The sequence below is a fragment of the Chlorocebus sabaeus genome, chromosome 16 (genome assembly GCF_047675955.1).
Source record: "Chlorocebus sabaeus isolate Y175 chromosome 16, mChlSab1.0.hap1, whole genome shotgun sequence".
Taxonomy (NCBI): Eukaryota; Metazoa; Chordata; class Mammalia; order Primates; family Cercopithecidae; genus Chlorocebus; species Chlorocebus sabaeus.
In genome coordinates this window covers 41,962,548-41,984,736 of record NC_132919.1, presented here as the reverse complement: position 1 = coordinate 41,984,736, position 22,189 = coordinate 41,962,548, and the positions used below count along the sequence as shown (strand labels likewise).

Below are 22,189 nucleotides of genomic sequence, written 5' to 3'. Positions count from 1 at the left end.
TGGGGGAGGGTGGAAAGGAAGACGGATCAGAAAATCACTGAGGCCCCCTTCTTCATAGGTAATCATCTGATAGGGTAAGAAATGGTGCTTCCATCATGAATTCCTTTCCTTTTAAGTTATATTTACAGAATGCCTATCATGTACTAGGCATTGTGCCAGATACCTAAGATATCTCTCATTTAATCCTCACAAGTATCCTGCAAAGTAGATACTATCCTCATTTTTTCATGTTAGGAAGTAGAGGCCCTGTTGGTATAAGTAACTTGCCTGCAGACACTGAGCTAGGAATTAGAGGAGCCAGGATTCACACCTGTGTTTACCTGACTTCAGAACCCATGGTCCTCCTAACTATGCTATATGCCCGGGCCTTGGATGAACCACTATGGAATGCTTTTACATAACTTTAACTGTCATGACATATACTTAAGTTTCTGATTGAAAGAGACCCCATATTTTAAAATAAATCTGTGGGGGAAGGAGTTTGAAACTTGCTCAACTAGAATTGAAGCCCAAGATACACTCATGAACTAACTGGCTTTTCTGGGAAGAATGACTAGCAATTTTGCCGAAAGCATCTCCACTAAGAAGGACATTAAGTTGCTGCTTTCTGTTTTTTCCTCCAGAAAGGAAATCTGGAGGAAAGAAAATAGAAGGAAGAAGGGATGGACTCTGAAATGACTGACCTGCTGAATAAAAAAAAAAAAAAATCAAGAGTTGGAGACAGCAGAATTACAATCTTGACATTAGTCCCATATGGGTTATTACTCTTGATATCATTATAGCTAAACGGAATGAAAACAGAAGGGGGAGAAAAATCTCAGTGGGTATTGCAATTTAAATTTGCCTTGTAAGCTAATACTGTATATTTAGAGACTGAGCAGACAGGGTGGTTGGTGGCTCAGAGTATGTGCAGGGGCTGCTGTGCCAGCTAACCAAAGCAGACATTCATTAGAGCAAAATGTAGATTTCCATTTCTTGGCATCTGACATGGGCTCTTTCCTTGGAAAGAAATGTCAATTTGGCCAAAAGTGTGAAACCTACAATAAAAGCACTGGGACTGTGGATTTCATCTAGTCTGCACATTCCCACCCCTTTCTTTCCTACTGTGAAAATCCAGTTGAGACTTGGGGTGCTCAGTGGAGAGATGGCAGAGGAACTGGTTAGGATATAGAAAGCTAAAAGGGGAGAAGGGGTTGGAAGAGGTGAGATTGGACTCCCAAATTCCTGTTTTCTTTTGGCCTTCAATTACCATTTTCTCTTGCCCTAAGACTGCTCGACACAAGAAACCAACCACAATTACTGTTTTGCACAGAGCTCTGAACAATGGCAGCTTCCAAATCCTTAGCTTCGTCCGCTTGCTCTCCATGTGCGGGATACTCATCCGCGGAGTCTGTGGGTAGTATGAGCAAAACTCCGGCTCCTGAGGCAGGGCAAGCAAGAGGCCTCCCCTGCTTTAAAATTTCACTCTGTTTATTTCTTTTGTTCAATAGACTGGAAAGACTATGACGACAGAGAGCCCAGACACAAGGGACAGAGTGAAGTTTTGGAAGGTCTGCTGCAGCAGGTCCGAGCCCTTCATCAGCATTACAGTTGCCGGGGTAAGGATAAAAATCTGTGCCGGGCCATCAGCTGAGGTCTCGGTGGCGCCGGTAATTTTAGCAGTTTCCTAACTGGGTCATACCTTCTCATTCATCAGGGAGAGAGATATTAATATTTGTACATCTGGAATCACTTTACAGCACTATCTTGCTTTAACCCTTCAGAAGAGACTTCTCTCTCCTTCCCTCCCTTCCTTTCCCTCTCCCTCTGTCCGAACGGTTTGAAAACAAGCACAAGAAAAACAGCAGCTGCCGTGAGTTCCCTTCTCTGGGAATTGTCCCTTCACAAGACTCCTCAGTGGGGCTAGCTCTTTGGGATATTCACCCAAAAACATTTTGCCTCCAAGGAAAATCCCCTGAGTATCCCTATAGGAACCCAACCAATTATAATAACAATAATAATAATAAACCTCCATATTTATTAATAATATAGTTTACAATGCAATCTCACACCCAGTATCTCATGTTCATCCTCATTTTGGCAATTACCACTGAGGCTAAGTGGTGTTCCTCAAGGTCACAGTGCCAGGAAAAGACAGAATCAGGACTCCAAGCTGGATTTTTCTGGTTCTAAGTCCAGTCTTCCTGATACGCTTCATTTTTGTCCCGCACCCTTACATCAGGACTGGGTACTGAACTGTAACCTCCTCCTGAATTTTAATCTTCCTCTGCACCACTGCTCACAGGAAAGTAGAGCACATATTCCCTAGACTTTTACCACCTACACCCAGAGAATCTCTGAGAAGGCTTTAAAAGCTTCTTTTCTACTCGGGCTGCTCAATTGGGACAGGGTCAGATTTCTGATCTGTGTAACGATTCGTGGAAGAGGTACTTAGTTTTATTTGGAGAATTAAAGCCTACATAAAGTTTTCATTTTCCATGCCCCCATCAGATCTCTAACTGCATTGTGCTCTGTAGATTTAGGGCACTGCTGGAACAGCTGGGTAAGAAATCCACTATTGTGGAGGATCTCTTGAGCCCAGGAGTTCGAGGCTGCAGTGAGTTATGATCATGCCACTGTGCTCCAGCCTGGGCAACAGGGCAAGACTCTGTCTCTAAAAATAACAATTTTTTAAAAGAAAAAAAAATCCACAATTGAAACTAAGAGATACTCACTGAGTTTGAGCTTGCTATAGATAAACCATACTGAGCGTTAGTAAAAGGTTGTTCCCAATTACCACATAGCTATCACAGTAGGGTCCTTCAGCAATGTAGGCTCTAGCTAGAAATGAGGACAAGTGTTTGCAAGAAAATAATATTCTTCTAGTGACGAGTTCATTAGGGTATGTAAATATGCATGGAGTAGCTCTGAAACCCAAGTGGGATTTCCCTTCCCAGATCTCTAAGAAGTCTTTACCCAGACCAGGACCTTCAGTATATTCCACACTAACCGAAGCCTACTTAGTTTTTGGTTATTGAGGGCTCATTTAACCAGGCCAGTTGTTACCAAAGCTCCTTTCTCATCTTCTGCCTCTCCATCACATCCCTGCCCATTGGTTCCTGTGTGACAGCAAAGGCAACAAAGCAAGTGGACAGATGATTCTTGGAAAATCATAAGCCACTGTGTGTTTGGTCTTGATCAGAAGGGGAAAAGCTGAAACTACTCATGAGAATGAGAGTTTTTTTAATATTGTCTGAGGATTCATGCTCTCCCTATTACCACTGGATTCCTATCTAATAATCAAAAAATGATTGCCTAGATGGCCCAATCGTTTCTATAGTTTCCATCCAACTTCTGTCATGTTCATGCTTTTCCCCCAGAGGAATGTAAATCTGCACACAGTAACAGGAAAGATTTAAGTAAGGCATGAGGTAGAACTTTCCAGCAAAGAAGAATATATTTTATATGAAATGTACTCTGGACACTTAAACAGTGCTCAAAGTATGTTCCAAAGATCAGTGGTCCAATAATATGCTCAGCTGAAAAAAGTTCTCTTGTCACGTAAGTTTTGGAAATGTTGAATTCTACATCTTCTCTTAGAAATTTAAAATATACTTTAGAATATTAAAGACTCTAATAAAGAGATATATCACGTTTGCTTAAACAAGCATTTTCCAAACTTCTTTAGCCATGTAAAACTTTTTCACAGTATTGGTATTCCAAAGCACAAATTTTGGGAAATGTTGACTTATATAATATGCCAAAATAAATTGCCTCGCACACACACACACAAAGAATGAATCTAAGATGATTTAACATGACCCTAAGTGCAGAAGGATAAATGAAGGATAATATATGTATTGCTTACAGAGAATTGCCAAATTATTATTTATTATTTTTTATTATTACAAAATTTTTATTTAAAATATTCAAATACATTGAAATACTAAGTGGTTTCTTGGGGACATAAACTTTTACCAACTTTACAATTAGAAAAAGTAATTATTTCAGATTCCAATTCTACCACTTACAAGCTGTTCATTACTGGGAAAAGCATTTCACCACTCTGATCCACAGCCTCTTGATCAGCAAAGTCAGAATAATATTACCTATCTTGCAGGATTGCTATGAAGAGTAAATTAGGTACATTAAATTCACCTGATGCAGTCTTTCCCTGGCAAACTATGGCTTACTTTTCTCCCACTGAGAATGGAGCCACTCTCCATCCTCAGCACTTTATGGATATTCCCTAGAATTGAAGTGTAGTTGGTAACTGAACTGTAATGACCCTCTAATGACTCACTAACTCTACAACATATTCCAAATATGGGAGTAATAATAAAAATCACTTCTCCTACTAAACTCCTAAATAAGAGGTACCGACATCTACATTAATTTCTACATTTTGGCTAAAGAACTGGCCAAAGCTGATCTGCATGCTTAGCACTGGGATGAAAATTCAAGGGAGATGTTAAGCTAACTTCATTGTTTGCAAGGGGAGTACACTGACGTACATAATGAATTACAATATTAAAACAGCAATCGTGTTCATCATAGCAATATCCTATAGGGATGAATTTATATTATTATCCAATTATTCAAGTTGCAAAACAATATTAACTGAAACCCTGCCTACTATGTGATTTATAGGTCACATAGTTGGCACTAGACATGCCAACATGAATGAAGTAAACTCCTATGCTCCATGCACTTACAAGCTAGGGAACTACTGCATTCAGAGTACAGAAAATGAACTGTTGCTCCAGAGCTCCAAACCAAGCAGAGAAGAACAGTAGAGAAACCGCAAGATTCTTAGGAGAAAAGTTAGTTTAGACCATGTGTCAGTCAAGGTGAACCCTACTATGTTACAGTAACCAAATGATTCCCCAAACCTTTCTCTCTCCCTCATGCTATACATTTTCCACTGATCAGTGAGAGTCCTTCTGTGTTGTTATCATCCTCTCTCTGGAAATATTTGCCAGCAACCATAGGAGAGAGGAAAAAAACTCTTGAAGGTCTCATATGGGCAAGACTTTTTGCATGTTATTACACCCAAAACTCATTGGCCAGAGGTGGTCACATGGCCCCATTCAGCCACAAGGGCTCCAAAGTACAATTTTACCATGTGACCAGACCTAGAATATTTAATGCTTGCATGTGCCCTTTTCCCAGCTGGTAGTAGTATTTCTTATTTTTCTCTTTTTATCTTTAGTCTGATTTTTTTAGTTTAATCTTCATTTTTATGTAAGCTATATATAACTAAAATGTGTCTCTGAAGTCAGACTGCCTAAGTTCAAATCTGGGCTGTACTTTTACTTTTGCTGGCTGTGTGACCTTGAGCAAACTGCCTAAACAGCTCTGTGCTTCATGTCTCTCATCTCTAAAATGCAGATAATAATTATATATACCTCTTTCATTCATTGTTCAAGGATTGAATGACTTCAGTAAAACACTTAAAACAGTTTTATTGTTTTCTTAAAAGCAATTTCTTCCTTCTTCCATTTTCTTCCGCCCCAAAGATAACCTCTTAACCTTTAGCTAATTATTTTAGTATTGTCCTCATATCTCTAAATAACATGCTTATATTTCTAATTATGTTTTTCAGTTTTAGTCACTACCTCACTAAAGAAAGTAATGATGCATCTCTTTTTATCCTACCCCTCCCTTCTTTGCATACATAGCTCCTATCTTCTCAATCTCCAAATATACGTATATTGAATTTTAGTAAGATTAGTATTTGCTGTTTACATTTTAATGATAAATTATATGATTATTTTCCTTTCCTGGATAGCTTTTTGTTTTCCCTGAGTTAATAATCATTTATTGTGCATTTGCTTGTTTTTCTATATGGCTATAATAATTAATCCCCAAACTATTCTCAAATTGGATCAGTCTTCTCTCAATATAATCAGATGCTTTAGGTGTTTCTATTGCCTCTTCTTAAGGAAACATTCATGGTGTCCTCTGTCCTGCTCCAGTCTAGACTGGTCACTGGTTGCCTAGTGTGCAACTGTCACCCTTGGATTGCCTTTTACCACGGTATTGAGGACTCTTCTAGTATTGGGTTCCTTCTTTCTGTATCACATGGTGGAGCTTTCCCCCTAGCAGCATCCTCAAAGGGGGCTTGGGAACTAATTTTTGGAGACATTGTATATCTAAAGGTGTATTTATTCTACTTAACATTTATTCAAGGTTTTGGATGAGTATAGAATTCTTGGTTGAAATCCTTTTTTTCATATTTTGAAGGTATTGTTTCGTTGTTTTCCAGCTTTCAGGACTAAATCTGATGTCATTCTAATTCCAGAGGTTCTATATGAAACCTTTTTTTCCCCTATCTGGAAGGTTTTAAGTTTTCTTTTGACTCCAGTGTTCTAAAATTTCACAGTGATGTACTAAGGCATCTGTTGTCTGTTATACTGGGCACCTGGAAAGTCCTTTCAACATGAAAAGTTATATCCTTTAATTGTGAGACATTTTCTTAAATTACTTCTTTAAGTATTTCTTTGCCTTATTTTCCTCTCCTCCATCTTACTAGAACTCTTGTTATTCAGATTTTGGTTCTCCTACATTCGTCCTTTAATTTTCTTTTCTTTTTTTTTCTTCTGCTTTCCATCCTTACATCCTTTTGCCTTACTTTCTTGGAGATTTCATCAGCTTTAATTGCTAAGCCTTCTATTGGGTTTCTCAGCTTTTGACAACATGTTTTTAATTGCCAATGCTCTCTTTTGTCCTCTGGTTCTTTTTATAGACTCTTACTCTGTTTATAAGGATGCAAGTCTTCTCTTACTTCTCAGAATATTAATGGCAGGCTTTGTTTCATTTTATATTTTCTTTTCTCAGAATGATCTTTCTTTTGTGTAAGTTCGTCTTTTGTTCACTAATTTTTGGCCTTTGTATTTCATGTTAGATGCTTTTCTCAACTGCCTGGTGATCCTTCAATGAATACTCAGATTTCAGAGAAGGGAAACAATAGCCATTGGGAAGCTCTGAGCACACGCATAGGGCTCTTTACTTACAGGATTCGTTGTAAGGTGACCTGGCACCACCTTTCCATTGGGATATTCCCAATGTCAGAATCTCTGGGTAGGTTCTCTTAGGCTGGTCAAATTTTCCACAGAAGTTTCTTCCAGTGTCCTGCTTGGAAGGTAGAAGTTTGGACACCAGTGTTCTGAGAGCCCAATAGGGAAATGTTATGTATAAAAACTTATGCATAAATCTGCCCATTTGGGGTACACTACCACCATCATCAGCACCCCATTTTCAACACTACCTGATGTCTCCCATTCCAGAGATGCCTGTTGTTGTTCTTTTGGGTTTTTGTTTGTCTGTTGACTTCCAGAGAACAAGCCACTAGCTTTCTTCTAGAGTGGGGAAGAGGTATGTGTCCAGTCATATAACAGGGGAGGAGATCAAGAAGTCTAACTATTTTTTTAACAGGCTTCCACAAATTCTCCTGGTGTTTAGCTCACACTCACCCCTCACTTCAAGCAGTCCATGGAGACCATGGAGTGAATCAGATCACTTCTGAACTTTCTCCACTGCTGCCTTCGACTTCATCTGTCTCAAGTCTTAAATCTTTCTATCCATCTTCTTTCCAGCTACTGAAATTTACTTACTTTTGTCTCCTTTCCCATCACTTTGTCTTTTAAAATTTATGTTGTTTCCTTCTTTTCTTAATTTCTACTCTGCTTTTAGTGAGGTTTAGGGAAAGGGCAGTATGTAATGAACATGTTCACTCTTGCATATTTAACTGGAAGTCCCAGCAGCATTATTTCCAAGCAGCCAAACTCATGTTCAGGTTAGAAAAAAAGAATGATTTTGCTGTGTTCTGCAAGGAATAACCATTACCAACACAAGCTTGAAACTGGCATGAATGCTTGTGTCAGTCAGCTGTTCCTATATAATCATAGCCAAAGACACACTGGCCCTCCGTCATGGGCCACCTGCCCAGGCTTCTATGCCTAACAGCAGTCATATGGACCATATTCTTGTCTCCAGTGACATGTCTGTCAGCAGTCTGGTGGTGATGCCAACAACCTCAGCTTCCCTTCATTACATAGAATATGAGAGTTACAATAGTGATTATGTAGTCCAGCTCCGTGCAATATTATTTGCAAAGGCTGTTATAGGAAGTATAGGAAGTCTACTACCTTTATTAGGGCAAGCTCCATGTTATAAGCAGAAGACCTGAACAGAGGCAATGAATTATTTGCTTACCACTGTAGCTGCAGAGTCTGATGCATAGTAGTGCCCCCAATAAATATTTGTCCAATTATTGAATGTCTGTTTTCCCAGGTACTCACTTTTTGAGCAATTCATTTCACTTCTCAGCCTCAGTTTCTTCTTCTGAATAATGAGGATGATAATCATACCCGTCCCTACACCCATTGTTGTAAACCAACATACACAATGAAGAAAAAAACTGTTCCAGAATGCTAGCAGTGGTTATATAGATATAACCACTATCTATATCATATCCATTTCAGTCTATGGATATATGGGTGGGGTTTTGCTCTTTTTTTTTTCTATTCTCCAGACTTTCTGTAATGTGCTTATAATAATTTTATAATGAAAAAAATTAACAGAATATACAGACTCACAGGGAATGCTTTACCAACATTGAGAATTGTATGAATATTAGAAGGCAATTGTGGGAGTAGGGAGAAGGTCAAAGGAGTTGATTACATGTCTTTTTATCCTTCCTTAAAATAAATCAAAAATTTCCAAGCAAAGAGTATCAACAGAACACCTAGCTGGTCTCCTCTGCAGTTATAAATACTACTTATCTCCAGCATTTTTGAGGAGTTGTTCATTGAGTTAACCACTGGCATCTCAAGATACAAGAGCTTTTTTTTTTTTTTTTTTTTTTTTTTTTTTGATACAGAGTCTCACTCTATCGCCCAGGCTGGAGTGCACTGGCGCGATCTCGGCTCACTGCAACCTCTGCCTCCTGGGTTCAAGCGATTATCCTGCTTCAGCCTCCTGAGTAGCTGTGATTACAGACGCATGCCACCACGCCCAGATAATCTGTGTATTTTTAGTAGAGACAGGGTTTCACCATGTTGGTCAGGCTGGTCTTGAACTCCTGACCTCGTGATCTGCCCCCCTCGGCCTCCCAAAGTGCTGGGATTACCAGTGAGAGCCACCGCGCCCGGCCACAAGAGCTTCTTTCTTATAGGCATGAACGAGCAGAATCCCTACATGAACCTGAGGATAAGCGACACTAAAGGGATGGGGGAGGGGAAGGCAGGAAGGTAGGAAGACGGAATTGGGAGTGTTGATCTGCCCAGTGGAATTTATACTGTATTTTTTAAAATACATTCCAGAAAGTACAAAATTACAAACCACAGGCCGCAAGCAGTCAGTCTCAAGGAGCCTGAAACACCTGTTCCATTCCTCAAACAAGTTTGTGAAGACCTTAAAACGGTGGGTTCTATGTAGTTTTTTCAGGAAATCTTAACTTTTCAAGAATGCGCTGGTTTTGGTTCTGAGTGAAAACTCGGTAGAAATTTCTTTTTTGTGTTCAAAAGAGTAAAGTTCACTTTTCTCCTGAGAATTTGTGCAAAACAGTAATTTTCTCTCTGAGTTGTAACTAGTGAACTTGTGATGCTTAGCAGGAGTGTGTTCCTAGGTATATTTTAAATTCATCTTTTATCACGTCCAAAACAAATATTTTTCCAAGATGGTTGAGGACAATACTTTTATTTTCCTTTTTCTTTTTAGGGGACTCTACATAGCCGTTATATTTTATTATAAAGACAATATCTTAGTCACCAATGAAGACCAAGTACCCATTGTTGAAATAGATGACTCTCATACCAGTTCTATTACACCAGATTTTCTGTGGTTCACGAAGGTATACTAAGTTCTGATTTCATTTTTTTCTACTTTGTACCAATGTTGCTGCACACAAATCTCTGAAACATTAGTTGAGGGGTCTCCAGTGATCAAAGTTTTGGGGTAGAAATAAAGTATCTCAAAGGTCCTTTTCAGCCCTAGCATGCCCTATGTCATATTAAAAAAAGCACCAAAGTAACGTGTACACTACAATTTCAAAGCAAAGAGGCTTGCATCCCATCACAGTGTGTCTCCACTGTTCTGAGTTATGGGATCATTTGGCAAAGACTAAAATGTGGATCTGACTGTTTCATTAGCATTCAGATCTTTTTCCAATTGGACAGAGATCAAAAAGTTGTTTCGTGTGTGTCTGAAAATGGACTGGAGAATAAACATCAGGGGTCAGATTTCTTTCTCCCTGCTTTGCTTTGATGCCACAACCTAAATCATGTACTGGCTTGGACGATGACATGACTGTGTGCCTTCTTTTGCAGCTGTCTTGTATGTGGGAAGATATAAGGTGGCTGAGACAAAGCGTACCAATATCCTCATCCTCATCCACAGTGCTGCAAACTCGGCAGAAGATGCTTTCAGCAACAGCACAGCTACAGGTAAGGGACCAGGTTTCAACCCAGGCCCCTAAGGAAAATATTTTGAACGTGGAAAATTCAGTTACAAGTCCCACCTAGAAAGGGAAAGGTGGGCTCCCTTCTCTTTCAGACCCCTAAGAATATGAAGTTTTCTTGAACAGCTGGAGATGCATCCCTGTAGGTGTGCAGGTTTCATGTAGCAGAACTGTACCTTTAGCAATCTCCTCCAAGTGAGTCTCTCTTGAACAGTGTATAGGAGTAACTCATTAAACAAGGAGTAAGGAGACTTGAGTTCTAGATCTGATATTAATCAGCCAACTCAGTTCTCCTCTCTGGGCCCCAGTTTCATCACCTGCAAAATAAGAGAAATTTAATGAGATCACTTGAAGGACTGCTGCTGCTCTGGTGTCCTATGCATTCATGGGTATATGGAGATGGAAAAAAGAGACGAGCAGATATTTTGAGCAGTTTCTTGGTGTGATGATTTTGGTAAAGCATAGACATTTTTGCTTACTTATAAAAACAAACAAACAAACAGAAAGCAACTCTTAAAAGATTATCTTTAAGCCTGAATTTATGTATCCTTCCATATTCTTAATCACATCAGATCAAGGCCCCAATCTTTGTAGGTTACAAAGCTCCTCCTAGAAGTAGCATTAAATTCTAACCAAGATTTTCTGAGTTTTCGTCTTACTGTTTTCTAGTATTAAGTGAATTTGTAGATCTTAGCACAGAAAAAAATAGCTGCTACATGGGATTGGGGCCATTAAGAGATCACTGAGCCTTTATCAGTAATGGGTTTCTACCTACAAATCTGCAGTTACATCAACCCCAGAAATATGCATAACAGGAATATATGTAAGCTGTGCTTGGCCAGGCCATGTAGGTCACAGCATAAAAATAGGGTCATAATAACAAAAGAAAAAATTCTATGGCTTTGTCCCCCACCTGCAATTATAGGAATGTCATTTCTTGAACTCTCACAATAATAACAATTCAACTTCCTGCAATATTTTGTTGCTATTACAATTAATTCCGAAATTTAAATTTTGCTCCTCTGTGATATATTCTATTACACAGGTAGCTTGCTGCTTTGTATGATCGGTGAGATTTTAGCAAACAGAGTTGTTCATTTCAACTCACTCGGGGTTTTTTTGGGTGGGGGATGGGGTGGAGTCTCTCTCTGTCGCCCAGGCTGGAGTGCAATGGCGTGATCTCGGCTCACTGCAACCTCTGCCTCCTGGATTGAAGCAATTCTCCTGCCTCAGCCTCCCGAGTAGCTAGGATTATAGGCACCCACCACCACACCTGGCTAATTTTTGTATTTTTACTAGAGACAGGGTTTTACCATATGGGCCAGGCTGGTCTCGAACTCCTGACCTCAGGTGATCCACCCGCCTCGGCCTCCCAAAGTGCTGGGAATACAGGCGTGAGTCACCGTGGCTGGCCTCAACTCACTCTTGATTGCGTAATCTTCTCTTCCAACTCAAGAAGCAGTTCTTGGAGCAGACCATGATGACTGCTGAATTCAAAGTGCCTTGTCCTTTCATCACTGACTCATTTGAGTTGGCCCATGCCACTGCACCTCACGCTACTCTTTCTTTAGGATAAAATACATTCCCAAGAGCCTCAGACTCCTTAGTGGACCCTCCCATCACCCTACCATACAGCCCAGACATGCCTGGATCACAGACTGGAAAACCTTAGAATTTCAAGGGGGACTCTTTATTATGTGTTTATTGGAGGTTTCTTAGAACTTTAATCTCATATCAGCAATATGAGAAGGATCAGGCTGTTACGAGTCAGTGCAGTCAGACACTGAGTGATGCAATGATGGCCAGTGTGACCCTACTCAACTACTCCCATTACAATACTTTTGTACTTCCTCAGCTTCCAAATCTATAGACCTCACCACTTTTCATAATGCATCAGCCCACTTCTGAAGTCATTTCCTTCCTTGACCAGCTTAGATTCCTTAGCCCATCTTAATCACTTCCTTGAAAATATTCCATTTTTTCCCTTCATATTATTTATTTGGAAAAATCCCACGCCTGGATGAATCCAACATGTCTAAAGTAGTTACACATTGCCACATTAAAAAATCACAAAAAAGGGCTGACTGGTTTTGTTAAATTCATGACTACAATTCTCACATGTAATGTTACCTAGTGGTCCAATTTCCTTTCTCTACTAAATTTGCTTTCTCACACTGTAAAGCAACTATTTTAAAACCTTCTCCCCAGCACTTTGGGAGGCTGGCAGGTGGATCACTTGAGCTTAGGAGTTTCAGACCAGCTGGGCAACATGGCAAAACCCCATCTCTACCAAAAATACAAAAATTAGCTGGACGTGGTGATGCATGTCTGCAGTCCTGGCTACTTAGGAGGCTGATGTGGGAGGATTACTTGAGCCTGGGAGGCAGAAGTTGCAGTGAGCTGAGATCGTGCCGCTGCACTCCAGCCTGGGTGACAGAGTAAGACCCTGCCTCAAAAAATAAAATAAAATAAAATAAAATAAAATAAAAACCTTCTTCATTCTCCCACATCCCTTCTCCTTCCCCACACTCTCCACATTTCAGGTGATGATTTCACTGTATAATTCATCAAGGAAAAAAAAGGAAATTAATGATTTTTTCTGCCAAATTTATAAACCTCCTTGCACAGACCGAACCTTCTTTTTTTTTTCTTTTTATTTCAGAAGATAAAGTCTCACATTTCCTGACTTAAGTTCATTCCTCCACATGTGCTCTGGGTTCCATCTCTTCTCTCTCATTTTTATTTTAAAATACTCAAGTCTTTCCAGTTAAATCTCCCCCTAAATTCCTCCCATAGCCCCACATGCCCCTTCCGCTACCAAACTATTCTCTTCTTTACACTCAAACTTCTTGGAAGAGTTACCAACATCCTCTTTCTCCACTGACATCTTCATTTCCTATCGGTTCTCAACCCTCTCTCTGACTTTAGCTACCGTGATGCATACAAAACTGGTCTTTAAGGGCACCAGAAATCAGAGGCAGATGATGCTGCCAAAATGGAGCTTCAGGATGCCTCACTTGCATGAGCTATGAGCGTGGGACCCCTGTGAGTGTGGAGCCCACAGTGTTTTACGGAAGGGAAGCTGGATTGCAGTCAGGAAGCATTTCTTGTAAACTACCTAAAGAAATTTCAGGGGGAAAGGGGACCCAGAATTCCAAACACACTGATATTTGCTGGAGAGAAGGAGATTTCTTTAATCATTCAAGATAAAGAGTCACTTTTATACCTAGTTTTATTTTTGTAGTTTTGTATTCTTGGTCTTAAAGAGTGCCTCAAAATTGTATGGTTCAGGCCCCCACAAAACCTGGATCTAGTCTTGCCAATGACTTCAGTTTCACTAAGCAACATTTTATACGCTTGGTTCCATACTCCTTGTGTAGACTGGCATATCCCTTGGCTTCCACAGTTTCACATTCTCCTGATTTTCTTCCGACTTGCTGGTCTTTCTCAGTATCCTTTGGTAGTTTTCAAGCTGTTTCCTTTGCTTGGAATCCCCTTCTTTCCTCACTTTGCCTTACTGATTCCTACATATCCTCCAGGTTTCAGCTTAGTTTTTATACTTCCTTAAAGAGCCTTTCTCTGATCCCTTGATTAAGTGAATCACTCTCATAGCACCTCGTATTCTTCATTCAGGAAAGTGATCAGAATCCCAGAGTTTATTATTTGTATTATTATCTGTTTAGTGACCCACTTGGACTGTGAGTTCCTCAGTTCAGCAAATGTGTCTGTCTTGGCTACCACTATATCCCCAATGCCTGGCGTGTGGTAGACACTCAGTAAGTACAGGTTGGATAAATAAACATATCTGTCAATCCAAACCCATGTACCCCAGTGCTCACACTTGAGGGAAACTTTAGCCAAAGGGAAAAGGGATCACAGAAATGTTTTGTAGCATAGTTACCACCTGGATGGATAGCTCTCCAGTCCTGCACTGTGACCAGAGAGCCTCATAGTCTTCAATAAATGGTCACCTTCACAGTGCCCCCATCAAGGCCTGAGTACTGTACGCATGCCCTTCTCTCCAAGTTTCTGTATGCCTAGTTCAATGATAAAAGTTGCGTTCATCACCTTTTTTTGGTAGGACCTATTGCCCAAACTATTTACTAGTCTCTACAAAGAAAATGTCTGGAAATACTGAAGGCACCTTTTGTTGGGGAGGGAGGTAAGAGAGGTGGAAGGGAGGTGTAAGGTACAGAGAAACTTTTCTGAAGGGAAAGAAAAAGAAATTTGAGGACTGACATATAGTTAATAAGTTAGATCACTCTACTAATTTAAAATATTTTACAATGTGGCTCACGCTTGTAATCCCAGCACTTTGGGAGGCCAAGGCGGGAGGATCACCTGTGGTCAGGAGTTCAAGACCAGCCTGACCAACACGGAGAAACTCCATCTCTACTAAAAATACAAAATTAACTGGATGTGGTGGTGCATGCCTGTAATCCCTGCTACTCAGGAGGCTGAGGCAGGAGAATCGCTTGAACCCGGGAGGCGGAGGTTGTGGTGAGCTGAGATCATACCATTGCACTCCAGCCTGGGCAACAAGAACGAAACTCTGTCTCACAAATAAAATAAAATAAAATAAAATAAAATAAAATAAAATAAAATGACAGTGTTCTGAGGAAAGTAAAAATGCATTATACATAGTTTGATTGGCATCAACCAAAAATAAATTCTATTGATTTTCCTCTGGGGCATTTCATTTTACTCTCCTCTCCTTTCCAGTTTTGTATACTACTGCCTGAATACTCCAATTAGGTCAAAAACCTCCCAAGTCATCCCTCTGCTACCAATCTGAGCACCCTCCAATCCACTCTCCATACTCTGGCCAGAGTAGCCAATCTAAAAGATTCTGACCAAGGCATTCTCTGACTTAGACTCCTCCAGTTGTGGCTCAGACATTTTATCACAGCGCACAAAGGCCTCAGTCATGACCTTTCTCCCCCTCATCTGCACTCATAGTCACTGGGTTAGTCACTGTGTCCAAGTCAGGAGACCTACCTTTATCACAGTGCATATCAAGCACTGTGCAATCTGCACCTTGTTTTCTGGGTTTCTGCTCTCTAGTGAGCTCCTTTAATATATAATAGTAAATAATAATAATGAAGTGACCACTTGCGTTTATTTAACAGACTAGGTGCCGGGCACTGTGTTGAGTGCTTTACAAACTTTAATCTCATTTAATCTTTACCGCAACCTAATGAGAAAGTACTATTATTGGTATTCTTTTAACAGATCACAACACTAGGGCCTAGAAAGGCTCATTTGTGCCAAGGTTACACAGATAGGAAGTAGCAGATTCTAGATTCAAATCCAGATTTATATAACTCCAAAGCCTGCATTCTTTCCAGTTCTTCATCATCTTACTGTGTAGTAATTTGCAAAATTTTAAAGAGAAAAAATTACTCATATTATGGTAAAAAAGAAAAAGAAGTCTATTCTTCATTAAAATTACCTAGGCAGGAGGAGAGATAAGTATCTTAGCATTTGGGAAACAAAAATTAAGATGAGAAAGCCTGTAAGTGACCAAGAGCCCACATTGTTCTTCCTTCTCTTAGGAAAATGACACAGGGCCCCAAGAGGGAGAAGTGTACATTGCTCTTGTATTGAAAGGTGTCTAAACTACTTATCCCCCAAAGACAGTAAAACTCTGACACTGCAGGTTTTGCTAAACTTTGCTTCTCCATAGCTTTTAGAAATGAGTGTTAGTGAGTAAGAGGTAAGTGCCAATGTATGAATACTGTGTTCTTTACATTTGTTAAGGGGGAACAAAGATTTTCCCAAAATTTTGGTCTTTTCAAGCCTCCTTATCCCAACTCTGGACTTCCTTCACCTTCCCATGTCTGCGCCACCCCAAACTGAATAAAGGCCTCTAAATAGTGTGCCTTTGCCTAGGGCTTATTGATAGCCCTGTGATTTGTCCTGTTTATAACCTAGATGCATTCCTATTAGCCATCAGGTGGCTCTTGTAGGATCATCAGGAGCCCCAGATCACCTAACTTTGATTATGACCTGTATTAACATGGTCTATTTTTCCTCTAGGCCCTAAAGAACCCTGAATTCTCCCTCATGGAAGATAGTTGCAATTTATTTTCACAGTAATATTCTACTTTTAAATTGGGCTCTCCCCAAAGCTAGCTATCTAACCTAATTTGATGTTAATAAAAAATTTCAAGAAGACTTCTAGTGCTTTCTTATTCAACCCCTTAGAAAATCTATCTACAGCTGATAGTGAACCACTGATAATAATTTTGTTTAAGTGAAAAGACCACCATCATCAATGTCTACCCATCAGCTTTGGTCCAAAGTGAATCACATTTTCCAGCCTCTTAATGGTAATACAAAATGTCAATTAAGTCAACAAAAAGTGACTGAGTTCTTTCCATGTTGCAGGCACTGTGCAAGGGACACAGAGACACGGAGATGAAACAACTATGAATTCATAACGTGAACTCATATACCAATACATGCAGTAAAGCCAGAGACATGCTAAGATGGAATTTTGTACAGGAAACAGTAAGGGACAAAAGAGGGATGGTAAAGTCTACCTTAGAGAGTTGGAAAAGTCTTCCCAGAGGAGTTGAAATCTGGGATGGGTCTTGAAAAGGAGTAGATGTAAGCCTGGGTGGGATTCCAATTAGAGCAGTCAAGAAAGCCCCCACCCTACATTGTATCAAGCTTGAGAGTTTGCAAACTACTTTTTCGTGAGTTGCTTGATTTAATCCCTCAAACACTCACTGAGATAAGGATTAGCATAACAGCTGTCTGAGCTGTAAAGACTCTTACTTTTAGATGATGATACTCAGGACCAGAGAGGGTAAATAATTTTTCGGAAGTCCAACAGTTAATAAATGGTAGCCAACCCTGAAATTCAATACCAAATATAAGTAAAGGCTTAATCGCAATGGTAGGCTGGAGCCAACATGTACTGGCCCAAGAGAGCCAACTGTTAAATATTCAGGGATTTTGAAAGCGTGTTGTCAAACTCTGGGTAGTTTGAAATCCCACTACAGCAAGAGTATTTATACCACTGAAACTGGCATATGCTACAAATCAGGCCTTTCTTTTCTTTTCTTTTCTTTTCTTTCCTTTTTTTCTTTTTGGCTAGCCAGTTTACCAACATCACACTACTTATTAGTACCCCACAGGGCTGGACTCAAAGCCTCATCCACTTCTCTATGATTTAGAAGTCAAATGTTGGAAAGAAAAAATATGACTGAGTGATTAGGCCATTGCAAAAAAATCATCATCTTGCTAAATGAATTTTTATGTCAAAAATTACTTATGAAATTCCTTACTTGCCCTATGTCTGGTCTTTGTGAGGAAGATAAGGTTTCAGACGCAGTCCCTACCTGTGAGGGAAAATTGCAGGGTTTTCATAGATGTAGATATTGACTTCCCGGCTCATTCATTTTTAGGTCATCCTCATCAGTTTTACAAATCCCAGTTCTATTTCTGTATTCATGCCAACAGGGCATCTCACCACCACTTATGTGAGCTCACAAAAGTAACAGCTAGGAGCTCTAAGATGATTTATAATGTTTAGAAATCATAGATATTTAAAGCAAGAGGGGATTTTATCTTATTCCTCCAGTGTTCTACGTTAGAAATCTTCAAAGCCTGCATATTTGTAAAACTCCTGTTTATTTTAGGAATAACCTAAGCCCCTCCACATTGAGTGTGTGGCATCTTTCCCTTCCTACCTTCCTAAAAGTATTGTCTGCCTCAGGTGACCCAGTTTATAAGCAATTTTAACAGGTTTTTAAATAAACAGAAGCCCCTGAAATACAGATAAGTCAAACCAGGCCAATTTCCCAATGAAAGTATCTTGAAGGGAATGTGCAGTCATTTGGGGACCTGTACAATGTGCTACATTGTCAATTCACTTCTTCATTTTAAACAACCCCACCTCATACCAGCTTACTGCAGATCTCTTGAGAACTCCACAGAAGCATACTTTAAATATCAGACATTTTTCTTTAAAACATCTGGGATTCTCTTCAAGCACTGGTAACTGAGGTTTATGTACTGGTGCGTCTATGTGGGTAAGAAATATTTACAGATACTGAATTTGCTTTTTTTAAAAAAAACGTAACTTTTGTGCGTCTTGCTGTAATCTTTGCAGGCTCTGCAATCTTTACAAATGTCTTTGTAAAGACATTTTCTTTGAGCTTCTGTGAAGTACATTTCTATGATGCCATATATTCTAGGTTTAAGTGCAAAAAAAAAAAAAGAGCAAACAGCTTCTCAGCAATCAGATAATTATTCATGGTGTCTTTTGTTGTTGTTGTGCTGCTTTGTTAGCATCATACCCTCTATGCAACCAGTAATCCATTTGTTTCCAGAATTTACTTGGGACACACAACTTGGGAAGAGTTTACTATGAGCCCATTAAAGATCGACACGGAAACATACTCATAGTCACCATCAGGGAGGTGGAGATGCTTTATTCATTTTTTAATGGCAAATGGATGCAGATCTCAAAGCTGCAAAGCCAGAGAAAGTCTCTATCAACACCTGAGGAGCCAACAGCGTTAGACATTTTACTGATAACCATCCAGGTACGTAGTTTTTTTCTTAATTCCCTGGTATATTTAGGGTTCCAAACACAATTTTTGAAGGTCTAGTGAAATATAGAAAGAGCCATTTACATATGCAATGATGGAGTGGAGAGGGTCCAGAGACATGTTGTTGCAAATGCAACTTATTTTTTATTTATCACTCTCTAGATCTGGAATTCATTCGGCAATACAAATAGTGGACACCCAATAAAGCATTTTCATACCCTGGCCAATGAGCCAATAAGAAACATTGAGGCCAGGCACAGTGGCTCATGCCTGTAATCCCAACACTTTGGGACCGAGGTGGGTGGATCACCTGAGGTCAGTAGTTCAAGACCAGCCTGGCTAACATGGTGAAACCCCATCTCTACTAAAAATACAAAAAAAAAAAAAAAAAAAAAAAAGCTGGGTATGTTGGTGCATGCTTATAATCTCAGCTACTTGGGAGGCTGAGGCAGGAGAATCACGTGAACCTGGGGGGTGGGTTGCAGTGAGCCAAGATCATGCCACTGCCCTCTAGCCTGGGCAACGGAGTAATACTCCATCTTAAAAAAGAAAAGAAAAGAAAAGAAAAAAAGTAAAGAAACATTGAGACAAATAATTGCGTAGGGGATAGGGAAACTCTAGATAGTGTAATCAAAACATTAAACCAATATCTGAACGAACTATAATAATAATACATTTCTAAATTGTATATATATATGTGCATGTGTATTTGTGTGTATGTGTACATGCATGTGTATGTACAAAAACACCCTCACACATATTTACTCCTGCATATTCCTTACAATACTCTCTTGGAACAGACAGGCATGATTAAGTCCATTTTAGGAATGAAATAACTAGAGGCCGGGTGCAGTGGCTCACACCTGTAATCCTAGCACTTTGGGAGACCAAGGCAGGCAGGTCACCTGAGGTCAGGGGTTCAAGACTAGCCTGGCCAACATGGTGAAACCCCATCTCTACTAGAAATACAGTAATTAGCCAGTTGTGATGGCAGCTGCCTGTAATCCCAGCTACTCAGGAGGCCGAGGCAGAATTGCTTGAACCTGGGAGGCGGAGGTTGCAGTGAGCCAAGATCACACTACTGCACTCCAGCCTGGGTGACAGAGTGAGACTCCATCTAGAAAAGAAAAAAGAATAGAAAGAGGGAGGGAGGGAGGTTGAGAGAGAGAGAGAAAAGAAAAGAAAAGAAAAGAACAGAACTAGAGCTCAAACAGGTTGAATGACATAGGGCTACCCACAGAGGCAATTTAGTGAAGCTAATGAAGCTTTGATGTCCTTCAACCTTCACTTGTACAAGCCCTTTCCAGGTCCTCTCAGGGACCATAGCAATTTTGCATTCATGACTTTGTGTTGTTTTCCTTAAAAAAGACACCGGAAACTATATCCACTTGCGTCTCCACAAAACTTGATTTTGTCCCTTGGCACACAGCTAGAAAATGGCAGAGCTGAGGCTTCAGTTCCTATCTTCTGATTGGAAGCAGGCTTCTTTCTGCTATATTATATCACATTCTGAGGTAGAAGTCAGGATTTTAGTGAGTGGGGGACAGGAGATGAAATAAAGGATAAAAGACTTACTTGATATCCACCAAAATTCAAAATCCAGGTAGCTTACATGCAGCCCTTGGCCTGGATGGTGGAATTGGGACACCAACCCATGTATGCTCCTGAGTCCAGCACGCTCTCTCAGCCTCACACATTCTTTTGTGAACGTGGGCTTCAAACTGTTTCTTTTTTTTCTTTCTTTCCTTGTTTTTGTTTCTTGTTTTTTTTTTTTTTAACCCAGTGATAGGAATGAATTGTATAGGACGCTTTGGTTAGGTAGAAAAGCTGGCAGAAACATCTACACTGAGCCCCATGCAAGCAGTGGCATATCCACAGATAGCCAACCTGGAGTAAGGGAGAAGGAAGGACCCAGTTGCACAGAAACAACCCAAATCTGAGCTTCCGTCCCAGGAGCCATTTGTGGTCACCCTAAACAGCTAACTTAGTTTTTAAGTTACTTTCATTCCCTGCCAAGGGGTGGCAAGTACAATAATCTCATTTTTTCATTACTCACACTGGCCCAAACCAGGACAGAGGCCAGTGAAGCAAAGGTAAGCTAATTGGTCAAAGCCAATACCTCTGGATTTAATTTTGTGGAATTTGGGTTCATAGGGAATTGACAGAGAGTATGGGCTTGTGTGAAGCAGGTGGGGGCAGGGAACACAGACACATTTGAGGCTCCCCTCTTCACCTTTTATAAGCAAGTGCTAAAAGAAACATTTAAAAAATCATAATAAATTGAGCTTTTACAGGGTGACTAATACACTAATCCCCTATAGGGATAAACTAGGGTCTGGGCTACCTTTGCTCCTAGAAACACAGCACAGGCCTCAGCATGATATAATACCTGGTTTCTCCTAGACTTATTACATTAAAAATGTGTTACAGGTGCAGAAAAATTCCAATCTGGTGAAAGGTTGTTAGAGAAGGAAACCAAAAATAGAGGCAGGATCGGGTTTCCACATAGATCCAAGTGGAAAATTTACCCCCGCTGACTGGCACATTCCCACCTGATGTCATTCCCACCCACCCCCACTGTCCCGTCTCCTCCCCCTACTTCTTCTCTCTCCCCTCCTTCCCATACAAGTCTCAAACTAGAGAGGAAATGGGAAATAAAAACACGAGGACTGGTATCCAATCCCTCCTAGACTTAAGATTTAATTATGTCAGGAGTTGGCCCCACCAATTCAACATAAAGGGAGAGATGGGTCTTGGTGGTACCCAAAGCAGGCTGGCAATTCCCAAAATAACAGGCCCCAGACCACTCTCTTTTCTCAGGGGTAGTGGAGTGATGACCACCAGGCCTTCTCATTGGAAGCCTGGGCTGCTTTCTGCTACATCACATCACATTCTGTGCACCACTTTGAAATCAGGATGACTGGGTGTGATACCGACTCCGCCCTTTCTTGTTATGTGTCCAGGGCATTATTTAACTTCTCATCCCTCACAGTTCCTCCTCTGCAAAAAACCTACTTCATAGGGTTGTAATGAAGATAAGTGAGTTAGTATATAAATGATTAAAAGAGTAGCACAAAGTAGTGCTCAATAAATATTAGTGATTTTTATTATGTCTCAGAAATTTTTTTTTCATTTTTGTTTTAATTTCATTTTAAGTTCCAGGGTACAAGTGCAGGATGTGCTA

General features: G+C 40.1%; 1 protein-coding gene across 1 annotated transcript in view; it reads left to right on the top strand.

The window, feature by feature from the left end:
* Window positions 1–22,189, top strand: part of ANKFN1 (ankyrin repeat and fibronectin type III domain containing 1) — a 162,011-nt gene that overhangs the window by 85,587 nt on the left and 54,235 nt on the right. Inside the window, exons 7-11 of the mRNA XM_008011401.3 lie at window positions 1,491–1,598; window positions 9,306–9,405; window positions 9,703–9,835; window positions 10,311–10,427; window positions 18,784–18,999. Of these exons, the coding sequence (XP_008009592.3) occupies window positions 1,491–1,598; window positions 9,306–9,405; window positions 9,703–9,835; window positions 10,311–10,427; window positions 18,784–18,999 (674 nt within the window). The remainder of the gene's footprint in view (window positions 1–1,490; window positions 1,599–9,305; window positions 9,406–9,702; window positions 9,836–10,310; window positions 10,428–18,783; window positions 19,000–22,189) is intronic.